At 42.1% G+C, this 23,912-nt stretch overlaps 1 protein-coding gene across 1 annotated transcript in view; it reads right to left on the bottom strand.

Annotated features, from left to right (window-relative positions):
• The window catches only part of ADAMTS2 (ADAM metallopeptidase with thrombospondin type 1 motif 2), a gene marked incomplete at its 5' end in the record, with an annotated part of 174,435 nt that extends 150,525 nt beyond the window's left edge, over positions 1–23,910 (bottom strand). Inside the window, 2 exons of the mRNA XM_015641485.2 lie at positions 22,535–22,896; positions 23,838–23,910. Of these exons, the coding sequence (XP_015496971.1) occupies positions 22,535–22,896; positions 23,838–23,910 (435 nt within the window). The remainder of the gene's footprint in view (positions 1–22,534; positions 22,897–23,837) is intronic.
• Between the last annotated feature and the right edge of the window lie 2 nt (positions 23,911–23,912).

The following is a 23,912-nucleotide window of genomic DNA, read 5'->3' as shown; positions in this document are numbered from 1 at the left end:
GCAAGTAATTGGCTATTTAGATTCAGCTTCATACACACTTAAGCCTATCAAGGATCCCAAACTGACCCATTCTGCATCCACCATTCTTGCCTGATTAGAAAAACCCAGGTGCACAAAGCCAGAAGTGAGCAGGGGAAGGTCCATGTAACAGAATCACAACACCAAGGTATGAAGTCACTCAAATGAAAAGAGCTCTGAAATCTCTAAAATCAAGCAAATTCATGAGTGGATGTCTTTCCACCAGCCAGACCAAATGAAACTGAAAATTACCTTCAAATTACAGTAGAAATGTGCTTTAGCTCCTCTTTCTCTTGCCTGACCTCATCTATTCCTTCATCCAAGAGCTCTGGCATCTTCTAAGTCCTCGGTTCTACTTTTACTTCTTTTCTAAGTACAGTGATGCTCACCACTGCTATTGCAGAGGACAGATATAGATAATTTAATTTATTTTTATTAAAGCATTAAAAACAAACCCTAAACAAACCATTTTGAAAGGAGTTGGGGCCAAATTCAGAAGAAGACAGTGAAGCCAGCACATGACTTCACTTCCTCTGGAGCCTGTGAAGGAGATCCAACAAAAGCCAGCAGTTCAGAAACTCAGCTGTGTGGAGTTACATATCCAAAGGTATTCTCTCACCACAGAGGGAGGTGGGATCTGCAAAGCCCCAGCCCCAGAAGTGAGTTAGAGACTTCAACCCCATGAGGTCCAGAGAGTTAAGGCCATAGCTCAGGTGAATGTGGAAGTGTCACTGGGCACCACGTATCTTTTTTAGTTCCCTGTATAACTACAAAAACTCAAAATCCACCATAACCTTTGGTATCAGTGGAAGTTTCAAACTTCTGCTTTTCTGAGAGGGTTGATTTGGGTCTCCTCTATTTCTTAGGCTCACTGCAGCAAAATTTCAGGCAATTTTGCAGTTTGTGTTGTCCAAGAGATCAATCAGCAGCATCATAAACATTCTTGGTGATATTAGAAATGAAAGGCAAAAGACCTTAGAAATATTTTTGTTAACATGTGCAAAAACACTCCAAAAGAAGCTAAGGCAGAGCCCTCACAGCTGCTGCAGCATTGGCACAGCAATGGGAAAGGGGCAGGAACCCTGATGAGAGGGGAAAATCCAAAAAATGCTTGAATTAGTTTTATTCAAAGTTTCCACACAGAGGAGAATTTACCTTTGGCCTAAAACCAGGAATGAAAAACACAGTCCAAAAAGAATGCTTTGGCCAGGGCCACGTACAGCTTGAAAAGGGGGCTTCTTGTGAGAGCTGGAGCACTGTGGTTTGTCTGGCATCTGCTATCACATGTTCTGCATTTTCCTTTCTTAATGACATTATGCTCCCTGTAAGTACTGAAAGCAACAGAGATTTGCTTATTTTACCCATTTTTCCCATATGTTCTAGAGGTGCACTAGCATCATTTGCCAATTTATTCCATTTTATAAGTATTTAAGGGATTTTGAATGTACAATAGTCTAAACTATTCAGCCCAAATTTCATTTCATCAATGTTTTATGTTCTTTTTCTGAGAGTTCCACATAAAGAGTCAATTGTCTTTTGCAAAAGGTGGTACTTGGACCAATATACAATATAATGTCTCAAGCACACTGAAATATAATGATATACACAGACTACTCCAAGAAACCTCACTTTGTTTTCCATAAATCTAAACCCAGAAACTGAATTTCTTTTTTATTTTTTTTTTCTAAAGGAAAGAGCAGTATGTACTTGGTAAGGTCTATGCAGATTAAAATTAAAGTTATATAAAAACATGACCTTGATTCCCGATAAAAAAGAAAATTATTGTTAAATTCATTTTCATCTGTTGGCTTTTAATTGTACTGGCCCAAATAATTAAATAATTCTCAGTTTCAAAATTGATGCAACCACTTCAGTATGAAAGTAAAGTAATACTACAGTCACGTTTTGCTCAGCTCAGCTGAGCTGGCCTCTCTCAAGCCACCAGAACATTGATTTCCTACAAATAGGAAAGAGAGGGATGCTTTACTACTTCCTCCTCACATGGCTCTGCATATGCCACATTTGGTTCACTTTCTCTTTATGATCCAAAAATTGTCTCTCCAACCATCCCAACTTTACCCTGTCCTTATGTGGGGAGGCTGAACCAGCGCCCTTCAAGGAGCTGCCAGGCAGGAGGAACCCAGGGAACTGCAGCCCCCCAGCAGCTCAGAGGGTTCCTGCAAGGGAGAAGGACAACAGATTTCCTTCTTTCTTTCCCCAATTTCCTTCTCTCAGAAGCAGTGGGTGATGCTGCATTCAGTTTGGGCCTCAATATGCAGAAGAGAATGAAAGCAGAGCTCGTACCAAGGAAGGGATGAACACTTCAGAGCTGCTCATGTAAGAACAACTCTGGAAAGTGGTAATAGTCCTTACAAACCAGGGGCAAAATAAAGGCAATACTGAAACTCAGTAATTCCCTCAGCAACAACAGAACAGAACTTTCCCAGTGCTCCGAAAAGGATTTGAAGATGGCATTTATTGTTTTGCACTTCAGTGAGCAAAAAATGCAGAAAACTAACTGAAAAGAGCAACAAGTGTATTTACTCAGCTAGAATTTCAAGAGAAGCAGCTGTATTTTGAAAGGAAGGAAAGGCCACTTTCTACTCTGAAACTGGATTTAAGGAACACAGAAAACACTGAGCTTTATGTTATTTGTGTTAAAGATTTGGCTGGTTCAGAAGCAAAATAGAAATTCTTTATCTGAAAATTAATGCCTGCAAAGTGACCAGAAGGCTTCAATTTTTTTTCCAAAAGAGATTGTTTTTTAATATGAATTATCTCATTTCCTGATTAGCAAACTAAAAGTATGAAATTGTTTTCCCTCTGGCTATATCCCAGCTAGATCAAAGCACTGGCCCAAGAACATACTGTACCAGATTAGTTATGAAGAAAGTCCACAAGAAATTCAAGCATCTACTTCTCATCTCTCCTGATAAAGTTATCACCCCAGAATATAAACATGGGCTCTTCATGCCCAATACTGCCTAGATACCTAGATACATACCCAGATGGTTTGATAATTATTTTTATTGCAGTTATTACTTTAGCACAAACAGTATCTGCTCTGCTTTGGGAGCAGAGTTCATGCCCAGTCCTAGACAAGGCACTAAAGTTCATTCCACCATCGCTTCTCTTGCCAGGGTTTATTCCATACCTGGAAAAACCATCCCCTCTGAGGAATACCAGAGGGCCAGAGCTCCCCCAGGAATTGTGAGTGCCCATGGGCCAGTGAATGGCACAGGGACACCCTGTGAGGAGCAGTGCATGGGGCGATGCTTCAGCACGGTACCTAAGAGTTAAACATCACTATTATATCACTATCATGATATCTATTTTCAGTGAAGACAGAGGAAAGAATCTACACCCACATCTTTTGAATGCACAGAGTCATCAATAAAAGGAGTCTCCTGCTCCAAGCCATGAAGTCATACATCAAGGCAAAACAAGCCATTGACTTGTTTTTATTCTTATGTGGAGATGCACCACTGCAGTGAGGATTTGAGGCCATGACAAGTCCTGCTGCATAAATCAGCTCTCTTCTATGTAATGCTGTGATGGATAAATCCAAATACACACTGACAGCCAAAACAGAACTGTGGTGTTGTGGTGGGGGGCCACTGGCTGAATGGCAGATGCCCACCAAAGCCAGTCCATCACTCCCCTCCTCAGAACGAGAGAGGAGATAAAATATAACAAAGTACTCTAGGTTAAGGTAAGGACAGGGAGACATCACTCACCAATTACTGCCACAGGCAAAACTCATCTTGGGGAAAATTAATTTAATTTATTACCAATCAAATCACAGTACAGTAATGAGAAATAAAACCAAATCTTAAAAACACCTTCCACCTCATCCCTCTGTTCTTCCCAAGCTCAATTTCACTCCTGAGTTCTCGGCCTCCTTCCCCACAGTGGTGCAGTGGGATAGGGAATGGTCAATTAATCACACATTATATGTGCTTCTCCTGCCTCCTCAGTGGGAGGACTCCTCACACTCTTGCCCAGCTCCAGTGTGGGATCCTCTTTGGGCTGCAGGTGGATTCTCTGCTCCCTCGTGTTCCTCCAGGGGCTGCATGGGGACATCCAGCTTCACCATGGGAATCTCTGCTCCAGCTCCTGCAGCGCCTCCTCCCTTTCATCTGCACTGACCTTGGGGTCTGCAGAGCTGCTGCTCTCAAATGTTCTCACTCCTCCAACCACAGCTGCAAGTTCTTTCCCCTTCTTCTAAAATCTGTTGTCCCAGAGGCACTGCCACCATCACAGACGGGCTCAGCCTTGGCCAGCAGCGAGTCCCTTTTGGAGCCAGTGGCTTGGGGACATGGGGACAGATTTTAGCAGCTGCCCACAAAGCCACCCCTCTAGTCCCCCCACACACAATAGCAAAACCTGTCCTCACAAACCTGACACCAATGTTCCTCTCTGTTTGGAAAAGCAGAGCTATCCTTTAGGAAGGTGTCTGTATAAATACTACAAAGACTGAGAAGTGATTATTATCTTCTAGAGAGCAGTGTTAATATCGGCTTTAAAAAGAGATCAATGGGAATTTTTGTATTAGTCACATTTTTGGCAGCTTGTCCATATCTGCAAATACATAGAAGATCAAATCAGCAGCCAACCCTGCTACAGACAGAAAAAGGAAGACAGTAAAAGCATGTATCATACAATTATATTAGTGCTCCCTCCTAGAGAATGTTTTACAATTATGTCTGGCTAGTCAAACCAATTTCTCTTTACTGCTCACTGGAACACCATCTCTTCTATTTCCTCCAAGTTGACTAGGGCTTTTCTGTTCTCCTCCTTCAGTTCCTTTATTTCACAAATATTTTGCAAATACACTCTCACTTGGATTAGATTGCACTTAACCTGAAAAGAGTTCACCCTTCCCTGGGTTTAAAAATGAAAGCATCAGAGCAACAGAGAGAGATCTGGTGTACATCACTGTCCAAAGCCTCTGTGTGTCCAGGGTCAAGAAAGCTCTGCTGAACACAGAACAGAGAAGCAGGTGCACCTGAGAAAATTCAGACAGCCCAAAAACACACAGTGCACAGAATCAGACACAGAATCCACTGACAAACAGTCCTGGGGGAAAAACCAGACTTTGAGTTAGTTGTTGACCTTGGAGCTGGGAGCAGGAATCTGTGTCCCATTGCCTGAGTTCAGTGAGAACTCAAAGAACTTCTTTTTTCTTTGTAAACAAGCAGGAGGTACAAAGAATATCTGAGTCCATCACCTTTCCCCAACTTCAACTGTCTGCAAGAGCCCAGTTTTTGGCAAATCTCACTCATGTCCAAAGAGGCAGCAGTACATGCAAATGCTTTATAGTTTAAAATGTCATATGTTGATGCTGACAAGTTCAAGACATGAGAAGAGGTTGCTATGGAAACACATGCAGTATTGCCTGGAACATAAGGCAACATTTTACATTAGGAATTTTTTTAAAAAAAACAACCTTGGACCAACAAATTAGTTGGTTGCCAAATTAGGTTTAGGATGAGGAAAAATTAGTCATTTGTTCTCAGACAGCAATATTTTTGTTTAAAAACAATAAAGCTAAATGTAATGAAAGCATTTGCATTGTATATTGGATTATTTTCCTTGTCTCTGGATAAAAAGTAATTTTATATTGAAAGTGTTTCTTTTGAAGCAAATCCATCTCTATATGCCCATGTGCCGGATTCTCCATCTAATTTTCTTTTTATAATTAATGAAATCACTTTAATGAATGGTTATGTTCTTTGAAAGGTTAAACCTTTAACTCTTATATAACCTTACTTGTGTGTACCCACATTGGCCAACAGAACAAATATAGGAGTAGAACTGATCAGAAAAGAGCAGAATTGCACCCTTGGGCAGTCTGGCAGCTCTCAGTTGCTTCCTAAGCCCTGTTTTATAACCCTGTTTTCAACCTGTCAGTGTTGCAAGGTGACACCTGCCCTTCTGGGGTATTGCTGTACAGTGGCATCTTTCAATGCCAATCTCCCCTGCTTCATCCCCTGCCCTCCCAACAAGCACAAGAAAAATTCTGAATTCCCCAGATAACATTTTCACTCTGTGGGCCTTATGAAAAGCCTCATTTTAAAACACAATTCCTTCACACCCATGTACTCAAGGGAAAAAAACCACTCTCCACTTAATCTTTCTTACATAAAGCATAAAGCCTTTTGTTTTTTCTTCTGCAAACTTTCTATTAGTTATCCACTGGATTTGAAAGAGAAGATTTATAAAAAGGGGACACAGGGTTCTACTTCTGACACTTTATTTTTGGAAGCACAGCAGAGCATTTGAGCTGCTGGGCCTCAGACTGACTCTTTCCTTTCATCTTTTCCTATTTTGAGTATTCTATAAAATTTCAGTCTACTAGAACACTTATTTATTTGGGAGTTTGGGCCATCACAGAATTGAAAAATGTATTAATTTACAATTCAACTTAAATTACTCTCCAATCTGCAGCCGCAGCTGACAAGACCTCATTACTTTTGCAAATAGAAGGCCAAGATACACTTATAAACACAGAAGATGGGGTCATGGTATCAGCATGGCATGATCAACATTTGCCTGATAACTTTGGTAGAAGCCTAAACCAAATTGCAGACAACATTTCTTCATAAATACCTGAGGAGTGAAGGTGGGAAAACATTTTTTTTGCTAAGTTTAAGAGAGAGGGTGCTAGGAAACCTGATGACAAGTATCTGAAATGGAAAAAAGCCTTGTGAACTGGCTTGAGAGCACTGTCCTTCAGTAAATGCAGCAGCAGGCAAACAATGCCAGCAAGTTGTTTTTAGAAAACATCTCATTTAGGGTTGTGTTGTCAAAGACACTTAAGGAGAACTGACAGCCAAACACAGATGGGCTCCTCATGCCCTCAAAACCTCAGCTCACATGGTTACAGTTGAATCCCAACACATCCAACTTGTTTCAAATGAGGGGTGTTTTCCAGCCTCCCCACTGTCTCAGGGAAATTCCCATAAATGCTTTTCCTGAGTGCAGCCCTCCTGTCTCAGCAGGGCTGTGGGCTACTGAATCCAAGGGCTGCTGCTGCCACCCAGCCAAAGTGGGTCACAGCAAGAGGAATGAGGAACACCATTTCTGAGATTTAAATGCCAGATCCTTTCAACATCCATCCAGCAGCCCATATAAATTCATTTATTACTGTATTTTTAAGCTGTCTGTACATGGTTGGGTTTTGGCCAATTCCAGAACAGCCTTTTTTAATTATATTTTTTAAATAAAACTCACTTTTTATGTAGATCTTCCAGACACATAAGGTATTAACTTTTACTTTACCTTCTACTTACATCAGTAACAGTGAAAAGCTGTTTCTCTTTTCTTTGAGATCTAGTAAATCTGTGTTCCTTAAGAATCTTACAAGAATATTCAAGCAAAGTAAGTGCAAATTATTAGTACCCAATTTCAATGTTGTTTAAAGTATAACTTTTTCTTCTGACACACCTCACTTCCCATTTTTTTCTTTATTATTACCTTGAATAAGGTAAAACTTTTTGACTAAATGGGTCTGTGAAAACTTGTAAATAGGCAGGATAAATGTAAAGATCTTTATAAATTCAGTTCTCTTAAAAATCCACCATGTATCTGTGTCAGAAGGACTGAGGCAGAGAAATATGGAAAAGCTCATCTGAAAAGATGCTGAGACTTTGGCTGCAGTTCACTCAACTTCACAGGGTTCATCACAACAATATTTGGCTCTCCTCTCTTCTGTTTTCTTCACTGCTAATGGATACTTTACTATTTAATTAGTGCAGCATGATCCAAATCCCATCAAAGTCAATAAAACTCTTTTCATTTATGTTAACGGGCTTTGGACCAACTCCTGGTTTAATACCAGAATCAAATAAAACACCCCTAGGAAAAGAACAGATATACCAAGCTTACACTTTAAAGTACAATCTTAAAACCTTCCTAAGGTTTTTACCCACTTTAAAGTAAATCTCATTATTGAACATCTTACAAAAACAGCTGGACAGCTCTTTTTCTGCCGGTCCGATTAAAGTGGAAGAAAGCATCTAAATGTGTGCAGAGCTGCTCTGTGAAAAACCTTCCCCTGGCAGAAGGTGCCGCCTTCCTGAGGCTTTTCCTGGGGTTCCTTTGCTGTGCAAAGACAGCAGGGTTCACCCTGGGAGGACAGACTTGGCAACAGAACTGTTTAAAAGGTCCTGCCCAAACTCTTGTTCTTCCTCTGGCCCCACCAGCCCTGCATCTTCTGGGCTCTCCTGCAGAAAACTTCACCAGTGTCATTCATCCACACCTGGCCTGGTGGCACCAGGACAGCCAGGACCCAGCTGAGGAGAGCTCTGTTCAGCAGAGCAGCCAGCCCTAGTGCAGCACAGTTGAACCCCCATAACCACTTTAATCAAACCAGCAGGAGAGAGCATCAGCTATTTTTGTCACACAGAGGAGAGAGGAGGCTTCCTGCTCTTAGACTATACTCCAGTCGCTGCAGAAAGCAATGAACCACAAAGCAAGCAAAATGACACTATGTAAACAGGGAGATTAAACCTTCTCCTGATACTTTTGACCCATTTTGGCAATACCAAGCAAGCCACACAAAGCCACCACATCATTTCTAGCATAGCAGCACACTTAAATTGACTGGCACGTTAAACATCAAAGTTCTGTGTAAAGTTTGACCACAGAAATCATATTCAGAAATCACATCCAACCAGTGCTAACTCAGCAGCAGAGCAGGTTTTTTTTTAAATTCTTAAAAGCCCAAACAAAAAAACCAAACTTCTGCTGTTGGTTTCAATGTGGTTGTTTTCATTTCACACTACTCCAACCTGGCAGCACAGTAGGCTGGGGGACAAATTTCCTTAAAAACAACTTTGGCAGAATGTTAATAGAGAAAGAAGAAAATTCAGGGCAAGGATGAGAGGTGCTTCAATCCCTTCTGGGATGGAGCTGTGACCCTTCCCATGGAATCAATCACAGCAGCTCTGGAGGGGACTGTCCTGCAGCACAGCAGGACACGTTGGTGAGGTGGACACGTGTCTCCAGTTCCCTGCTCCCATCTGCCCAGTGCCTCTGGGCAGCCCTGACTCACCTTGTACTGACACGTGCACTGGGCTGGGAGGTGCAGGAACCTCCATTTGCTCTCCCATGGAGTCAGATTCCAGCCCTGCCCTGCAAACTTGTACTGAGGATAAATGGGAACGTCACTTCTTGCTTCATTCTCCCCTCTAGAGCTACTCATTAAAGGAGAATATTCACCAAGCAAGGATTCTGTTGTGAATTGCCAGGAAATACAGTGTTTTCTGCTCCTTCCTGCTGCATGGACCACTCACAAGCTATTCTCACCACCTCAGTACTCCAGTGGCAGTGCTCAGCATCTTGCCCTGCTGGCACCGATCAGATGTCTCCAACAGCTCTTTCTTTTGTCCTTCTTCTGACACATCCCTTCCTCTCCCCCAAATCCCACACAGAGACAGTCATCTCACTGCTCTGAGCACTACACTTCTCCACAGGAACCACAGTGCATTTTTCCCCAGTGAAAGAAATCTTCCCAGCTCACGAAAAGGAGAGCAGAAATTCCCAGCAGCAGCCAGTGGGGAGGGAGGTAGACTTCCAATGATCTGCACAGCTTTGGAATTCAAACCCATTCGCTGTGGTGGAGTAAATTCACCAGTTCTTGGTAACAATTTCAAAGATGGCCATTTATTCCACATTCCTTGGCAAAGGAAGGATGCTGACAAGGTCGCTGGCTCTGTGAAGGTGAGCAGTGAGAACCTACAGGCTCAGCCATCCCCTAGAACCAGCTCCAAGGAGGACAGCATTACAAGGTGGAAGCTGCCTCCACACAGACTAGAAAACACAAGTATTAGGGCTAATCTAACCAACATGAGATACAGAGGATTAGATTTGACCTGATAGGTCTCTGACGTCAGTGAAAAGTGGTCTTAATATAAACAAATATAAAATGAAAAGAGAAAAAAACCCAATGCTTTGCCACAGTGGGATAGCTAGAATCTATTGTAGAACTTGCAAGCAGTGATTCAATACTCCAAAAATTATATCCTTGGGTTAAAGACTGCACAGAGTTCATTCTGGAAGTGCACTATAAAAGCATTACCTAAGCACAAATATTTCTTAAACCCACAAATCAAAGTAAACACCTCTTCAAATCACCCAAAAGGAACACAAAATTGCCAGAAGCAGCTAAATCCTTCAAAGATCTAAGTATATCCATCACGGATGAATTTCACATTACTAGCATTGAATTTGCTCAGCAGTTTTCCTAGTCTCGTCATGATTTCTACAGGCTTGCATAATAACATGAAAATGTCACAAAAATTACGTCAGAATGGCAGTCCAGAGGCAGGGAGCCACAAGGCCCTCAGTGAGCTTTGTGTGACAAGAAGCAGCGCCTGGAGCTGTGTCTTTAACCCATCTGCCCATTTGAGGATCCATCAGAGATCCTGGGATTCCCAGTCTCCCTTTTCAGTGCACTTAGCCATTTCCAAAAAACAAACCTTGAATATGTTACTTAGTAAAATCTCATTATAACATATACACATTCACAGGTTTTGTGCATCCTGCTGCCTCCCAAGGAGTGTATCCCTTTTCAAACCATGGGAGCCTGTAATCCAGGCTGTCGGAGGAGGGCATATCTCCACACGAGTGTGAAAACATCTAATTACATAAGGCCAGGTCCTCAGCTAATGCAAAGTGACAGAGCTCCCAGAAATCTGTGGAGACACGATGATGCAGATTAACAGAGGTTTGGCTCACTGTAATTGAATGGACCCAACTTCTAATTTTCCCATCTAGTGACAGATTGTTGGAATCCTGACCACCAGAACCTCAGAGTGCAGTGGGGAGTTGAAAGGAGATAGCATCAGGGAAAGTAAACTCCAGTTTGGCTGAAAGCATATTTATGATCCAGGAGTTTCAATTAGCTGTTGCTGAGTTATCACAAAAGTCTGTTGAACAGATGTGCAATTAGAGTTTTTCTCATGATGTTCTCTCTTGTGACTTGGGTTTTTTTTTGTTGGGGGATTGTATTTGGCATTTGGGTGGGGTTATTTTGCAAGTGATGCTAGTTTTATTGAGGTCAAAGCTAACATCTTGGGCAGAGAAAGCTCCTCTCACCACCACGCCTCCAGCAGTGCAGAAGCAAAGAGAGGCAGTCTCAGCAGGAAAATCTTTCTCTTTTCTGGCCTCATCTTCATAGGAAGATGGAGACAGAAATGCTGTCAGAATGAGCCTGCAAATTCAAGGCAGCTGGAATTGCCTCATCCTCCTGGCATGGACTGGAGGGTTTCTCCTGATCCCTCCCCCTTACTTAATGCATCACCTCTTCTGTGGTGGGGATGTGGTGTGAGGCAGAAGGGGAAGAAGGTTTAGCAGAGCTATTTCAGGTTTAGAAGCACACAGTTCTGTCCTATTCCATCCAGCACACGGGATATAAACAGCCATGGGAAAAGCTGCACTTGAGCTTCTCCTACTCGCCTCCCTCCCCACCACGAGTGCATCAGGGGATGGAGAACAAGGTGAAAGACAAGGTTATGGTGTGGAATACTCCATGGCCTGCTTTTTGTCCCAAATACTCTGCTAATCAACCTGTCCACACAAAGCCAAACAGAGACAGTGAAACTAAACACATTCACCTCAGCAGCTTTGGAACACACCCAAAAATCAGCTGCTTCCCATGGGACCTCTCCCTGGCCCTTATGTAAAATGATGCTGGATCATGACACAAACATTGACAGAGATCTGGGTGTTTGTTTTTTTTCCTGTGTGATCTTCTGTTTAGATAAATGCAAGACTACACTGTATTTTCATAGGTTCAGCATTTTTATTCTACTTTATAAGATGTGTATGATTATTGTTGGGCTTAATTTGACTGCAGTGAACTAAGCACTTTATTTTCACAGAAATTCATTACACTCTCCTACTGAGGAGTTTAAATTAATTCAAAACATCTTGTAAATGGTCTTGTCTTTCTTTGCTTGTCTATTACTTATCCAGACTGAGTTTCATATTCATCTTTCAGAGTACTAAATCATCCTTTGATTAATCCCATTTTTACACTTGCTGCTTATGTCAGCCTTAATGTGCTGTAACTTTGCAAACAAATTTAATTTTGACAGACACCTCTAAGCACGTATTTGGGAATTAAATATTTTGGTTTACTGATGAATGGTGGATCTGCCATTTTTACAATGAAACCTAAAACTATTAGAAAACTCTGATTTCAAGCTTGGTTATAAATCTGAAATCAATCCAAACTCATCTCTAAAACTTCTTTATACCTGAGGTCCTTAGTGGTATTGAACAGAAGTGGCATAAAATTTCTGCTTCTGGGTTTTGAAGTGGGATTTTTTTTGTTGTTCACAATAGGTAAAATCTTGTGATCTTATGTACATTCATGGTGCTCTACATAGAGCATTTTGAAATCTGAAAGACACAATTTTATCCAGCTATTGCTTTAGTTATATAAAAATTTTTAGGCATTTTCAGTCTTGCAAGCTTCAAAGCCTGTCACCTTCCAATATAACTCCTGTCACGTGAGAGTGCTGGCATGTGAAAAACTCTTGGCCCAGCTCAGCTGTCTTCATCATCAGGTAGTGATTTATTTCTCAAAGACTGTTTCTTAAATACATTCTGGTTTGCAGAATGCTTTCTAAACAACATCTCTCATATTCCAGAGCTCCTCTGCTTGGGGAAAGAGAAAAGCCTTGCAATTTTAGCACTCTGAAAAATTAAGAAGTATATTCTGCATATGAGTTGGATTAACACGATTTACCCAAAAGCCATGATTTAAAACAAATAAACCCATGACTAAAACAGTAACCACAGCCTGTGCTGCCACCTACCCTTGGTTAATCTCTGTGTTTTCCATAGGCTCTTTTTCCAAAGCGTGGGCTCTGTCCTGGGAATGCCCTGCAGGTGGTGGCCATGGGCACCAGCCCTTGTACCAGCCTTGGCAGTCACACACTTCACCATGGGAGAAATGCAAGCTGCAGCTGCTTAGGGCAGGTACTGGATGTTAGTTCTGCCTTTTGCATATGGGGGAAAGAGCAGAGAAATGAGAATCACAAAACCATGGAATCATTCAGGTTGGAAGAGACTTGGAAGATCTTTAAGTCCAACCACTAACACAGGACTGTCACATCTGTACTTCCCTAAGCAGCTGAAGTTTGACAGCCCTTCTGATGAAGAAGTTTTTCCTAACATCTAATCTAAAAATTCAGCAAGTGCTTGGAGTAAAACCTGTGCTTTCCCCTCTTCCTTTCTAAATTGTATCATTTTACTGTATTTTAATTCAAATGTAAATGGCGCATTACTATGCTTAGCTCTTGAAATAGTTTTACTCCCAAGAAAGCAAGCCTTTCTTTCCTGTTGGACTCAATGTATTATTTTGACTTTCTCTGTTCTGTACTCTACAATTCTCATTAAATCATGCCAAAAAAACACATGTTCAGAAACAAAACTTGAAGGAGAAATCCCTCCCACGGGCCAAATTGTGCAAGAGTAGCCCTGAGTCTGCAGGTGGCTGGGTGAGTGGTGTGAAGGTGCCTTTGGATGGGTTTGCCTGAGGGGGCTGATGCATGTCCAGAGCTCCCCTGGACATGCTGGAAGCTGCTGCTGCAGCCCAGCACAGAGGGAGAAGGCAGGGGTACAAGAAGGACTGCCCACAACCTTGGGAAGCAGGCACAGCTGCAGGCTGAGAGAGCTGCACTCAGGGCTGCTGTAGAAATTTGCTGTATCATTCACAAAATTCAATGCCCCCTGCCATTTCATGGACTGCTCCTTGTCAGGTTTGTATGTGATGCAGTAAAAGAAAAGAGCTGCTGGCCAGCCTGCTCATTAGCCATGCAGGTTCTTCTCCACACATCCACTTACAGTGACAGTAAATCAGAAAACACACTAATAAAGGCTTAAAGACTCAGGGCCTACATCAAGGTGTGGCTCTCTGCTACACTAAATCTCTGGTAGATACTTTGATTTCATGTTTTTCAAAAAACAGCTTAAATGTTCACCATATGCCAGGTATTCCCTTTCAGTTTTCTTGCCTCAAAAACTGTAAAAATTGTTCACCTTCATTACAGGGCAATAACAGCAACCTATAGTCCACACACTTAGGGAAGAGAAATAAATGCATAAATCAGCTGTATCTAGTCACAGGTAGAAGCTCTTCTTATCCACAGATACCAGTGATGTCCACTGACGTTCTCATTACAGGATTAGTAAGCTTCACACTTAATTTCAGTGGAAAATAGATTGTAATTTGTCCCCTGAGGTCCACCAGGCTAGAGGTTAAATGCTGGGAAAAAGCAGTCTGGCCATATAATGAAATTCATACACAGAGGTGGCGACTACAAGACAAGTTAAAGGCAATGACAGTAGGAAAGATAAAGTAGCTGTATTTATAGCTCACCATATCAAAAGAAAAGTGGTAACGTTGTACTTTTCAGGTGGAAGAGCCAGAAAGTACCAGGGATGCTGGGAAATTCCAACCTCTGGATTTTCCACAGTGCTGCATAAGTGAAGAATTAATAGTGTCTTTATTTTGAAGATAAGGGTCACAAATGCAGCAATAAAGGGGCAAAGTACTAAATTTTACATAAATTTTACATAGATTTTACATAAACCAATTTAAAAGGAATAAAAAAAATATATAGAAACTTGACAGTTACCACTGAAAAACTTGAACACACTTGGGATGCCAAGACCAAAAAGTAATAGCAAGTTGCACAAATGGGACTTCCATTTCAGCAAGACAAAGATCTGGAAAACAAACAGATCAGTAGATGCAGTTCCTACAAGGGGCATGAAGGGGCAGGGAAGAAGCAAGTAGATAAACTAGTGGTGAGGGCAGGCTCTCTCTGTGGTGTTAGAGAGGATAAAATGATACTGAATTTACCATGGTCAGTAACTGAACCTCCCCACTTGGGGGGCAGCCAGCCCACAGAACCCACAGCAGAGCACAAAGGTGCAGAAGCACAGAAGCACACACAAGGCAAAATGCACAAGGTGTAAAGAGAAACTCATCTGTGCTGTAAAATGACACCTTCAAAACAACATACTTGGGATGATTTTTACTGGCCTGGTGATTTTTGAGCCTTCAAGAAAGAGAACTGGCATTCTGTCTTTTCCTTGAGGGAAACACTTAGTTTAAAATTCTTTCTTTAAACAAAAAACAGTTACTTAGAAGAAAAAGCAGAAACATTAATGCTGAGATTCACACTTACAACTCCAAGAACTCCAGATCTGAAGAAAGTACCAGACGTTTTGAGACCTGGGAATAACTGAGGAGATCTATAACAGAAGCTGTGATTTAGATATGAGGAAGCAACGTGCTCTTCTGCACTTGAAGAGGACACTCTTCTTTTCAGTGTTACAGTTTAATAGAACAGTGCTGAAAATAGCGTGTGAAATGTGGGCCTTTCATTTGCAGACTATTAAAACTGGGAACCCGCTGTGTCAAGACTCTGCAAACAAAGATGAATTTAAAACACACTCAGATAAAGGGGCTAAAGGAACCAGATGTGATGTGTTAGAGAACTTACTGAAACTTTGGAAGAAAGAAAGCAATAAAGGGACAAGGTGATCCAAAAAGGAGGGTGTGCACATCAGAGCAAGGCTGTGCAGCCCCCTGCAAGACACTCAAGACCTGCTCCCTGGTTCTGTTTTAATCAAACCCAGTATGAGAAATGTCCTAGTGTGCCATTAAGTAATGGCATGACCTGCTTACAAAGCAACAGTCACCATAAATAAAAAGTACTCAGAAGTAGGTCGAATAGAACACTGGTGTGATCTCTGGAGAAAAGGTCCTGCTCCATGCCACAGCTGGAATTCTGGCTGATCCAAAAAAAAAAAATTTAACCTTCTGTAGCAAAAAGTAAACATGTAACTGACCTGAAATGTGATAATGCCTTGCCATTTGCAAGAGTCTTGAATTCTCAGGGAACACCCTCAGGGGGAAGCAGAGAGCTGGCAGGTAAGTGAGCTAATGGCACATTTTGAGGGACACACCTTTGGAAGCTAAGGAGGGACAGACTTCTCAAAATAGATGTTCTGCTTACCCCAGAAATTAATTATGACCTTATCAAAATTAGTTCCTATATTTGGGTCTTTCAAGATGGGAAGTAGGAGACACCAAGCACCTTTCCTTGGATGTATAGAGTTTAATATTCTGGTTGGAAAATTAGATTTCTGTGGTCAAAGGGTCTAGTACAGCTTAGACAATACTACAATGAGGACAATGCAGCACAAGGTCAAATAGGACATAAAGAAATACTTATATTTTATTCAAAGGCCTCCAACATACCACAAAGATACCAGTTTTGAGTGCCTGAGGATACTCTCTCCAGATGGTGACCACCTGTATGGTGTAGGAAATTACTTGCTCTGCTCTCAGATAAAATGTAGGGGAGATGATCCATGCACAGAAGATGCAAAAAAAAAAAAAAAAAGTATTTACTGATGACAGAGTCTCTTTTAAGGACAGCAGAGGATAATTTAGTCCAGTCAGAGGCTGAATCACAGTGTTTACACTCTTTGTCTTTCACACCACTACTTTTAAAAGGGAAAGCCTGTGCAATTTACACTGCAGAAGGGACTACCCAGCTAGGCTCATGTTGGCCAAGGAAATTAGCAGCAGAAACCCAGCAAATGGGTTACAAAGCAAAGCCTCTATCCTATGAAAACATGATCATGCTGGAGTGTTAGGCATCAAAACAGCTCCATTGCTTTGTCAGGCAACACAGGTCTTTTAAATGATGTGTGTAGATGGGGTTTTCAGTCAGACTCTAATTGTGCTAGAACTCACACACATGCTTGGCTTACCCATGTGGAAACCCCAGATGAATTCAAAATTTCCTTGAAAAAGGGTAAATGGTGATCCCACTGATCATCTGCAGAGGAAGGGCTGCTGTTTCCTTAATGAAAATGGCTTTTACATTTTACACTTTTATTGTGTCACAGAAATTATTTGCACTTCTTCTGCTACTATATTACAGCTCTACTTATCAAAAAAAAGCCCACAGTGAATTTTGCCATTACATTAAAAAATGGTGAAAGGAACAAAAAAAAAAAAAAAAAAAAAAGGCCCACAGTTGGTGACTTTGGTTTGATTTTGGTTGAATTTAATGAGAAAGACTCCCAAATGATAATACTATGTATGCCAAATTTTGATCTCTTTAAAATGAATGTAACCCCATCATAACATTAATGCTAAGAATTTAGCATACAGAAAAGGAATTACTGGAATTATTTGTAGCAGGCATCTGTTTTAACTGTCAGGAACTAGACCTGACCAGAGTTTGAAGATAATACTGTGCTACCTTGAGCTCTGCTTTTTTGCTACATCACTAACCAGTGTAATCCAAAAACCAGATCAAAAAGAAACACGACTAAATTGTAAATCCATATGAAAGCAGAAGATGGGTGTCTAAAAGGAAAAATAACACAGTTACATAAGCATGCCTGCCTTCTCCTGGAATATTCATTGTGAGCAACTCCTTCACCCTCTTATCCAGGTAAATTATATGTTCCACCTAAGGTGAGTTAGATTCACCTCTACCTCTGTGGGCAGTTCCAAGAAAGCACCTCTGTCAGGACAGTATATAACAATATAACCTTAAAATTCACTGATTTCAAAGAGATCAAGCTCATGCTCAGAGTGAAGAAGATTATATTATACTAAACAATGACTTCACCAGGTGTCTAAATGCCTCTAGGAATGCAGGGAAGGAGGCAGGAGGAAGGGGAGGAAGGTGGGATTTCACATGGGTAGCTGGAATTTCTCTTAGGAAACACCATTGACTGTATCTGAACAAAAGATTTACATTTTAGAAATTAGATTATATGAAAACAACCCTGTAAAATAAAAACTGAGGGAAAAGGTGTTGCTCTTTGATTTAAAACACAGAAGAAAATACATAAAATATAAATAATACCTAACAATGTCTTGGGATAAGTGACAGACGTGCACTCGTATTGACAGCAGCCAAAGCATCAGCCAGTTCCTGAAGATCCATGACTGGTTAGGAAAGGGAAATGGATCACCACAAACCCACCCAGGTGAGCCCAGGGTTACAGATACTGTAGCATTGGGCATGAGTCAAACAAGCACTGCTGGTGTCCCAAGCATTTCTAGAAGAAACAGAGTCTGGGCAAGCAGCCAGCCAGCCAGCAGGCTGCTCACAAACAGTTTGGGAGGGTTAGCACAGAGCACAGGAAAGACTGAAATGTTGTAGAGCAAACTCTGCCTGGTTCAGCACAAGAAGAAACAGGTCCACTGCACTTGTGTCAGTCTTGGTACTCCCAGCCACATAATGCTCACAGGTCATTTAGAAAACAAATAACCAGAGATGGTTTGAGAAGCTCCATTTCTATATATTTTCTTCTAATAACTTTCCATTTTAATGACAATACTGTGAAATTTTTGGACAGCTGATCTTTTAGCTTTAAAAAAAGGAAAAGGGTTGTACTAATGGAGCCAAACATCATGATGTGTTACTGAAACAGATGTTCCTTCCTTTGCTTCAGTGGGTGCAATCAGATGACATTGATTGTTCATCATGGAGTAGTGATCCTGTCTTCTCAGTGCTGTCAGTACCTCTGACTCTGCACTGCAGCCTAAGTTAATCATGTGTTCATGATCCACTTCAGATGTGGTGTTGATATTGTGTTTTTCCTGTCTAAGTAAAACACTTCTTCTAGCTCACAAACTACAAATGTCATGAGAGATTTTATGCCTCTGAAATGCCACAACCAAACAGTGCCATCCTGTCAACCTGAAGAAGACATTTTTGGCACATCTGCGTCAAGCATTGCAGAAATATTTATCAAACATCTAGATGTGTAAAGAGTTCTACAATGGCAGGTTCATCTGCTGAGGTGAAGAAAGACAATTCCCATAGTTAGGCAATAATCTGGAAGGATTAACATAATCCTAACTTTTGTTTTATAGCATTTTTTACAGACTCCAACCACTTCTCCTTCACAACCCTTGGAGAGGACAGCCAGCACCCTCATCCTCCAACTGCATCCACAAATAAGGATCTGGCCAAGGACCAAGAACATACTCAAAGCACAACACCTTCCACCACAGCCTGCAGGCCATGGAGAGCTGATCATGCTTGTACTGCCCACTCAGTAGAGAATTAGTTTGAATGCTATCAGGCCAACCAAGATGATAACAAGTTGTCCAGGGTGTTTTTATCTTAAGTGGGAAAACTTTCACAGTACTTTTTTTTTTTTTTTTTTAATATGGTAAAAATCACATTCATAATTCAGAAAGCTGTTAAAAATCTATTGATCAGCTTTAACTTTGTTTATTCTCCCACAATTTTTAATGACCCACTCCAGCTCTGACAGCACACCTAGATTGCATACTTCAGAAGTTCTCTTCATCTGCCTCAGATCTGATTTTTAGCTCAATAAATTTTTTGTTGACTTCTAATACAGAAAACCATGAATACCCAAACGAGTGCATATCTCCTCAGTCAGGGCAGCAGACCTTCATCATTTATAGTAAAGTTCAAAAGTCCCTTCACACATCTACTATTTTCATGAAAATTCCTTCGAACAATTTCTCATTTGGCAATACCAGCTCCACCAGCCAGACTCTTCTATGACAATAACTGGAAAATAAGACATGGTTGGCAGTGCAGTTCAAACCAAAAGGGATGTCCAAAGGAAATAACATCATAAGTTGTCAATGTAGCAAATGTATTTGCTGAATTAAACCAGATTCAGTCAACAAAAGTTTATAATATAAAAATCAAAGCAGGACATTTCCATGTCCAGTACTGTTTCAGCCCTGATGGCTGATACAAAAGACAGAAGACCATGAGAAGCACAGACAGATGTCAAACCACCTTCAAAAGCAAGCACTTCAAAAATAAATATTTAATTAGATTAAAATAAAATTAATAAATTATAATTAAATAATAATTAATAAATAAAATTAATTAAATTAATCAAGTTTATAATGTAAAATTCTAACACTTGTCAGTTGACAACTCAGTTGTAAGAGAGGTACACCAACACCATCCCCAGAATAATCTAAAAAAGGGGGTAAAAATACTTGGGCCTAGTGAAGAAAACCAGGTGTGAAGTAAAAAACAGACATAGAAAAACAGATGAGAATAGCCTTGTCCATGTCTTTATTCACAGCCAAATGTCAATAAACCCAAGAAAAGCATACAGCCCAGTGGTCTCTAGGTATGTCTTGCTGGCAACACATTGCTCCAAGGACTCTTCAATATTCCTTGCAAAAAACAAGAAATAAAAGGTAAAGAGAGAGACAATTACAAGCAGTATTAACTTCTGTGGTTACTTGCTTATTATTTCTGTCCACAGAGCAGTGGCTTTTGGAGAAACATTGGTGTAATTCCTTCAAGTTTGTGTAATTCTATTGATGATCTGTTTTATACACTCACCCCACAAGAAAGAAAGAAACTGAGATGGAGGGAAAGGATAGAGATGGAACATGGTACCCAAGGGACAGGAGTTCAATTTGTTGTTCCAAAACAGATTTACTACACAATCTCAGGGTAATCTTTACAGCCTAAAGGTATTGAGGCAATGCTTCCTGCAGGAAGGTTTTGGTGACCTGGGCAAAAAAAAATACATCTCTGCCATGCAACATCTACCATGTAGATGCACCCTGAAGGAAGCAGCAATCCATTTCCAAATGTACTAGCAGAGCCACAGAAGTTGTAATTCCATCTGAAAATCATCCAGATTAGAATGTGACACTTCCCAGCCCAGACCAACTCTCCAGCTTCTTCTAATGAAAATAAAAACCCTGGAAAAGGCAGGCACATGGGTTGGGCATACAGGTTGAAAACTACAATTCCTTTGATAACTTTCTGGATTCCAGTAATTTATAAGTGTGTTTATTATTGCACTGAGGCCTGGCTTCACACCTTTGCCTTTGAGAAGTTACAAATGTGAAAAGAGCAGTAATTTATAAAGCCTTTTCATTTCTGTTTTCACTTCACTCATTCTTCGTCATTTTTACATGCAACATGAGGCCTTGGAGCTTTAGAGTCTCATCCAAAGTTTGGCTTTAACTCCTGTTCTATTTTATCATAACTCTTTTTTCTAAATATAAGGAGCCCACATTCAGGCAAACACTGGAAGGAAGCAGGAACAAGCTCCCCCCCTGCCATTACAGTCAACATCTGTGCTGAGGAGAAGAGCACAAGGCAAGGAGTAGCCATCAATAGGAGCTTCCTTCATCTCTCAGCACAGATGAGTAAGGAAGAAGAGCTTTGGCTCTGCCCCAGTTCTAAAAGTAAAGAGCAAGTAAATCTTGAGCAAGTAAATTTGCCTTACACAAAATGATCTGTGCTAGATACAGGGAGAGCACAGAACTTTTGCTTCCCCCCCGAGGCAGAACTGCAGGCTCACACTCTGCTCTCTGAACAGCTCTTCTTGCTCAGTTCTGGTGCTTCTCTTACCCTCAGCCAGCTGTCCACATCAAACAACTGCAACATTAAAACCTGCTTCTCAAAACAGGAATGCACATGGCTAGAAGAAACCACAGGAAAGGAAAGACTAAGGGGAAAAGTATTTGATTCCCTTCCATTCTCAGATAGCCAACATACTATCTCCATACATGTCAGCTTCTTGGCACAGCAAATGAACAACTTCCTATGACTAAATAAATAGAAATACAACTGACTCCTACTGGATCTTTATGCAGAGGCAGAAAGCATTACAATTAAGTAATCTCAAAATTATAAACTCTAGATGCTCTATAGTGAGGAAATATAGGCTGGATTAACTGGTCATTATAAAAAAAAATATATAGCCCTTTTCTCACTAAACAAATTGTTGTGCATTAATTACTGCTCAAATGACAGTGTGACAGTTTAGGATGTCAGGGACAAACAGTGATAATCTGAGTGCTGAATGTGCACTCCAGAACAGAAAGCTGCAGCCAGTTTTAAAACACACAGCTTTGACAAATGTATCACAGGGGGCTGTTTTGCTCATAAAACTCAAACTCTCCTGCAACTTTTCATCAATCACTTGATTAGGCAATGAAATTCACTAAGTGAAATATCCAAGAAAACAGACTCTGAATAAATTAAAATTTTCCAGGACAAAACCATATTTTACCTATCAAATTTGTTTCCATGGTAGTCCAGCCCATTATTTGGGATTAACTCTTTCTAACATTTACCCTTACAGGCTGGAAGTGGAGAAGTGGAAGAGGATGCTGAGAACTTGCCACTTAACCTTCTGGTTTAGCACATCAGACCCCTCAAGTAACTTTACCACAAATGAACATAAGCGCTGGTTTCAGCTGTTCTGTTCCAGAGTAGCTACCTCAGAGCATGTGCTCAAACTTCTAGTGCCACTGTCTGTAAAGCAGCTCCTGGTGCAGCGCAGCTATTCCCACACAAGGGAACATTAGTTAATTTGCATTCACAGTTACCATATGAGGTGTGAGTTTCTGACAGTCCACACATTTTATATTTAAAGACTGTAGGAAATTAATGTAATTATCTTTGATATAATAACAAAAGTAACTTACCAGTCCATCGCAATTGCTGATAGCGACTGAAGCATTTGGCAGATCAGTGATATCCCCAACATAGAGGCAATTCCCATAGAGAGGTTCAATGTGAGTCTCCTCAGAGTCCTCCTGCCACTCAACTGTTGCTCCAGGGGCCACGAGCCTGGAGTTTGGCCGCAACCTGAAGTGAAACTCTCTTCCAAAAACAGTGACATTGTAAAATATCTGCTCATTTGCTGCTTCATGTTGCAAGTCCTCCACAGCTCTCCTGAAGCGTGCTTTTGGCGGTCCAGACACCAAGTGGGATAGGAACCTGCCCTCTGAATCGGTGCTTGTGGGGATGACAAGGCTGTACTCCTCTATATTCCTCAGGATTGAATCTTTACAGGGAGAAAGCAAGAGAGGACAGAGATACTAGAACTAAACATATCCTGATGCCACGGGATTTTTATTCCATTATTCATTAGCACAGCAGACACTTACATAAGGCAGATGGACACTGCACTCTTTGCAGGCACTTGGTTCACCTGCATAAAGTGTGCAGAGTTCACTCAAACTTGCCTTTTCTTCCCTGAAATACCAGACGGCAGCGTGAGCCTCCCCACCCTGCAGGACCCCGCACTCCTGCCGTCTGCAGCCAAGTCCCGCTCCCCTCTGCCCACCCAGCCGGGACCCGGCAGCCCTGCACACCCGGTCAGTGACCGGAGCCCCTCGGGGACTTTGGGGGTTTCCCGGGTGGCCAGCGTTGGAAAGAGGGCGTTGATTCACTTCGAGACTGCTCGCAGGGGCAGGGGTAGGGGCTGGGTTTGCAGGTGGTAAGGCAAAGGCACGTCCCTCAAACTGCCCCCGGAGCGGCGGGTTTGAGCGGAGCGGTGGCGGGGACGCCGCGGGCAGCGATCGGGAAAGGTCTCAGCGGGGAGCCCGGGAGTTTCGGACGGAGGCGATGGCCCGGGCAGGAGAAGGAGGAGGTGGAGGCAGACGAGCTGCCATGTGTTTCATCCCGCACGGGGAACCCCAGGCACCGCTCCCTGCCCGCCGGGCTCGCCCGCTCCGCGGGGCTGCGGGCAGCGGCGCAGCGCTGTCACTGCCGGGCTCTCCCGCGTCCCTTCCCCGCCGGCGGCGCGGCTGCCCGGTCCCCGTCCCCGCCTGCCGCGTGCAGGAAACAACTGGAAACCCGGCAAAAGTAGCCGCAGAAGAAGTTCAAGGGGAGCCGAAAGCCGCGGGGCGAGGAGCCGCTACTTGGGACGGGCGCGCTGCGGGCACCGGCCGGCGGCGGCGGGGCAGGGCGAGCAGCCCCGAAGGCGTCCCGGCGGAGACCTACCTCTGTCCCCGGGGCGCCGCAGGGCGCCGGCGGGCAGGGCGAGCGCGCAGCAGAGCAGGACGCAGGCGATGCCCG

The sequence above is a fragment of the Parus major genome, chromosome 13, assembly GCF_001522545.3.
Source record: "Parus major isolate Abel chromosome 13, Parus_major1.1, whole genome shotgun sequence".
NCBI lineage: Eukaryota > Metazoa > Chordata > Aves > Passeriformes > Paridae > Parus > Parus major.
This window is presented reverse-complemented; position numbering and strand designations above follow the sequence as displayed.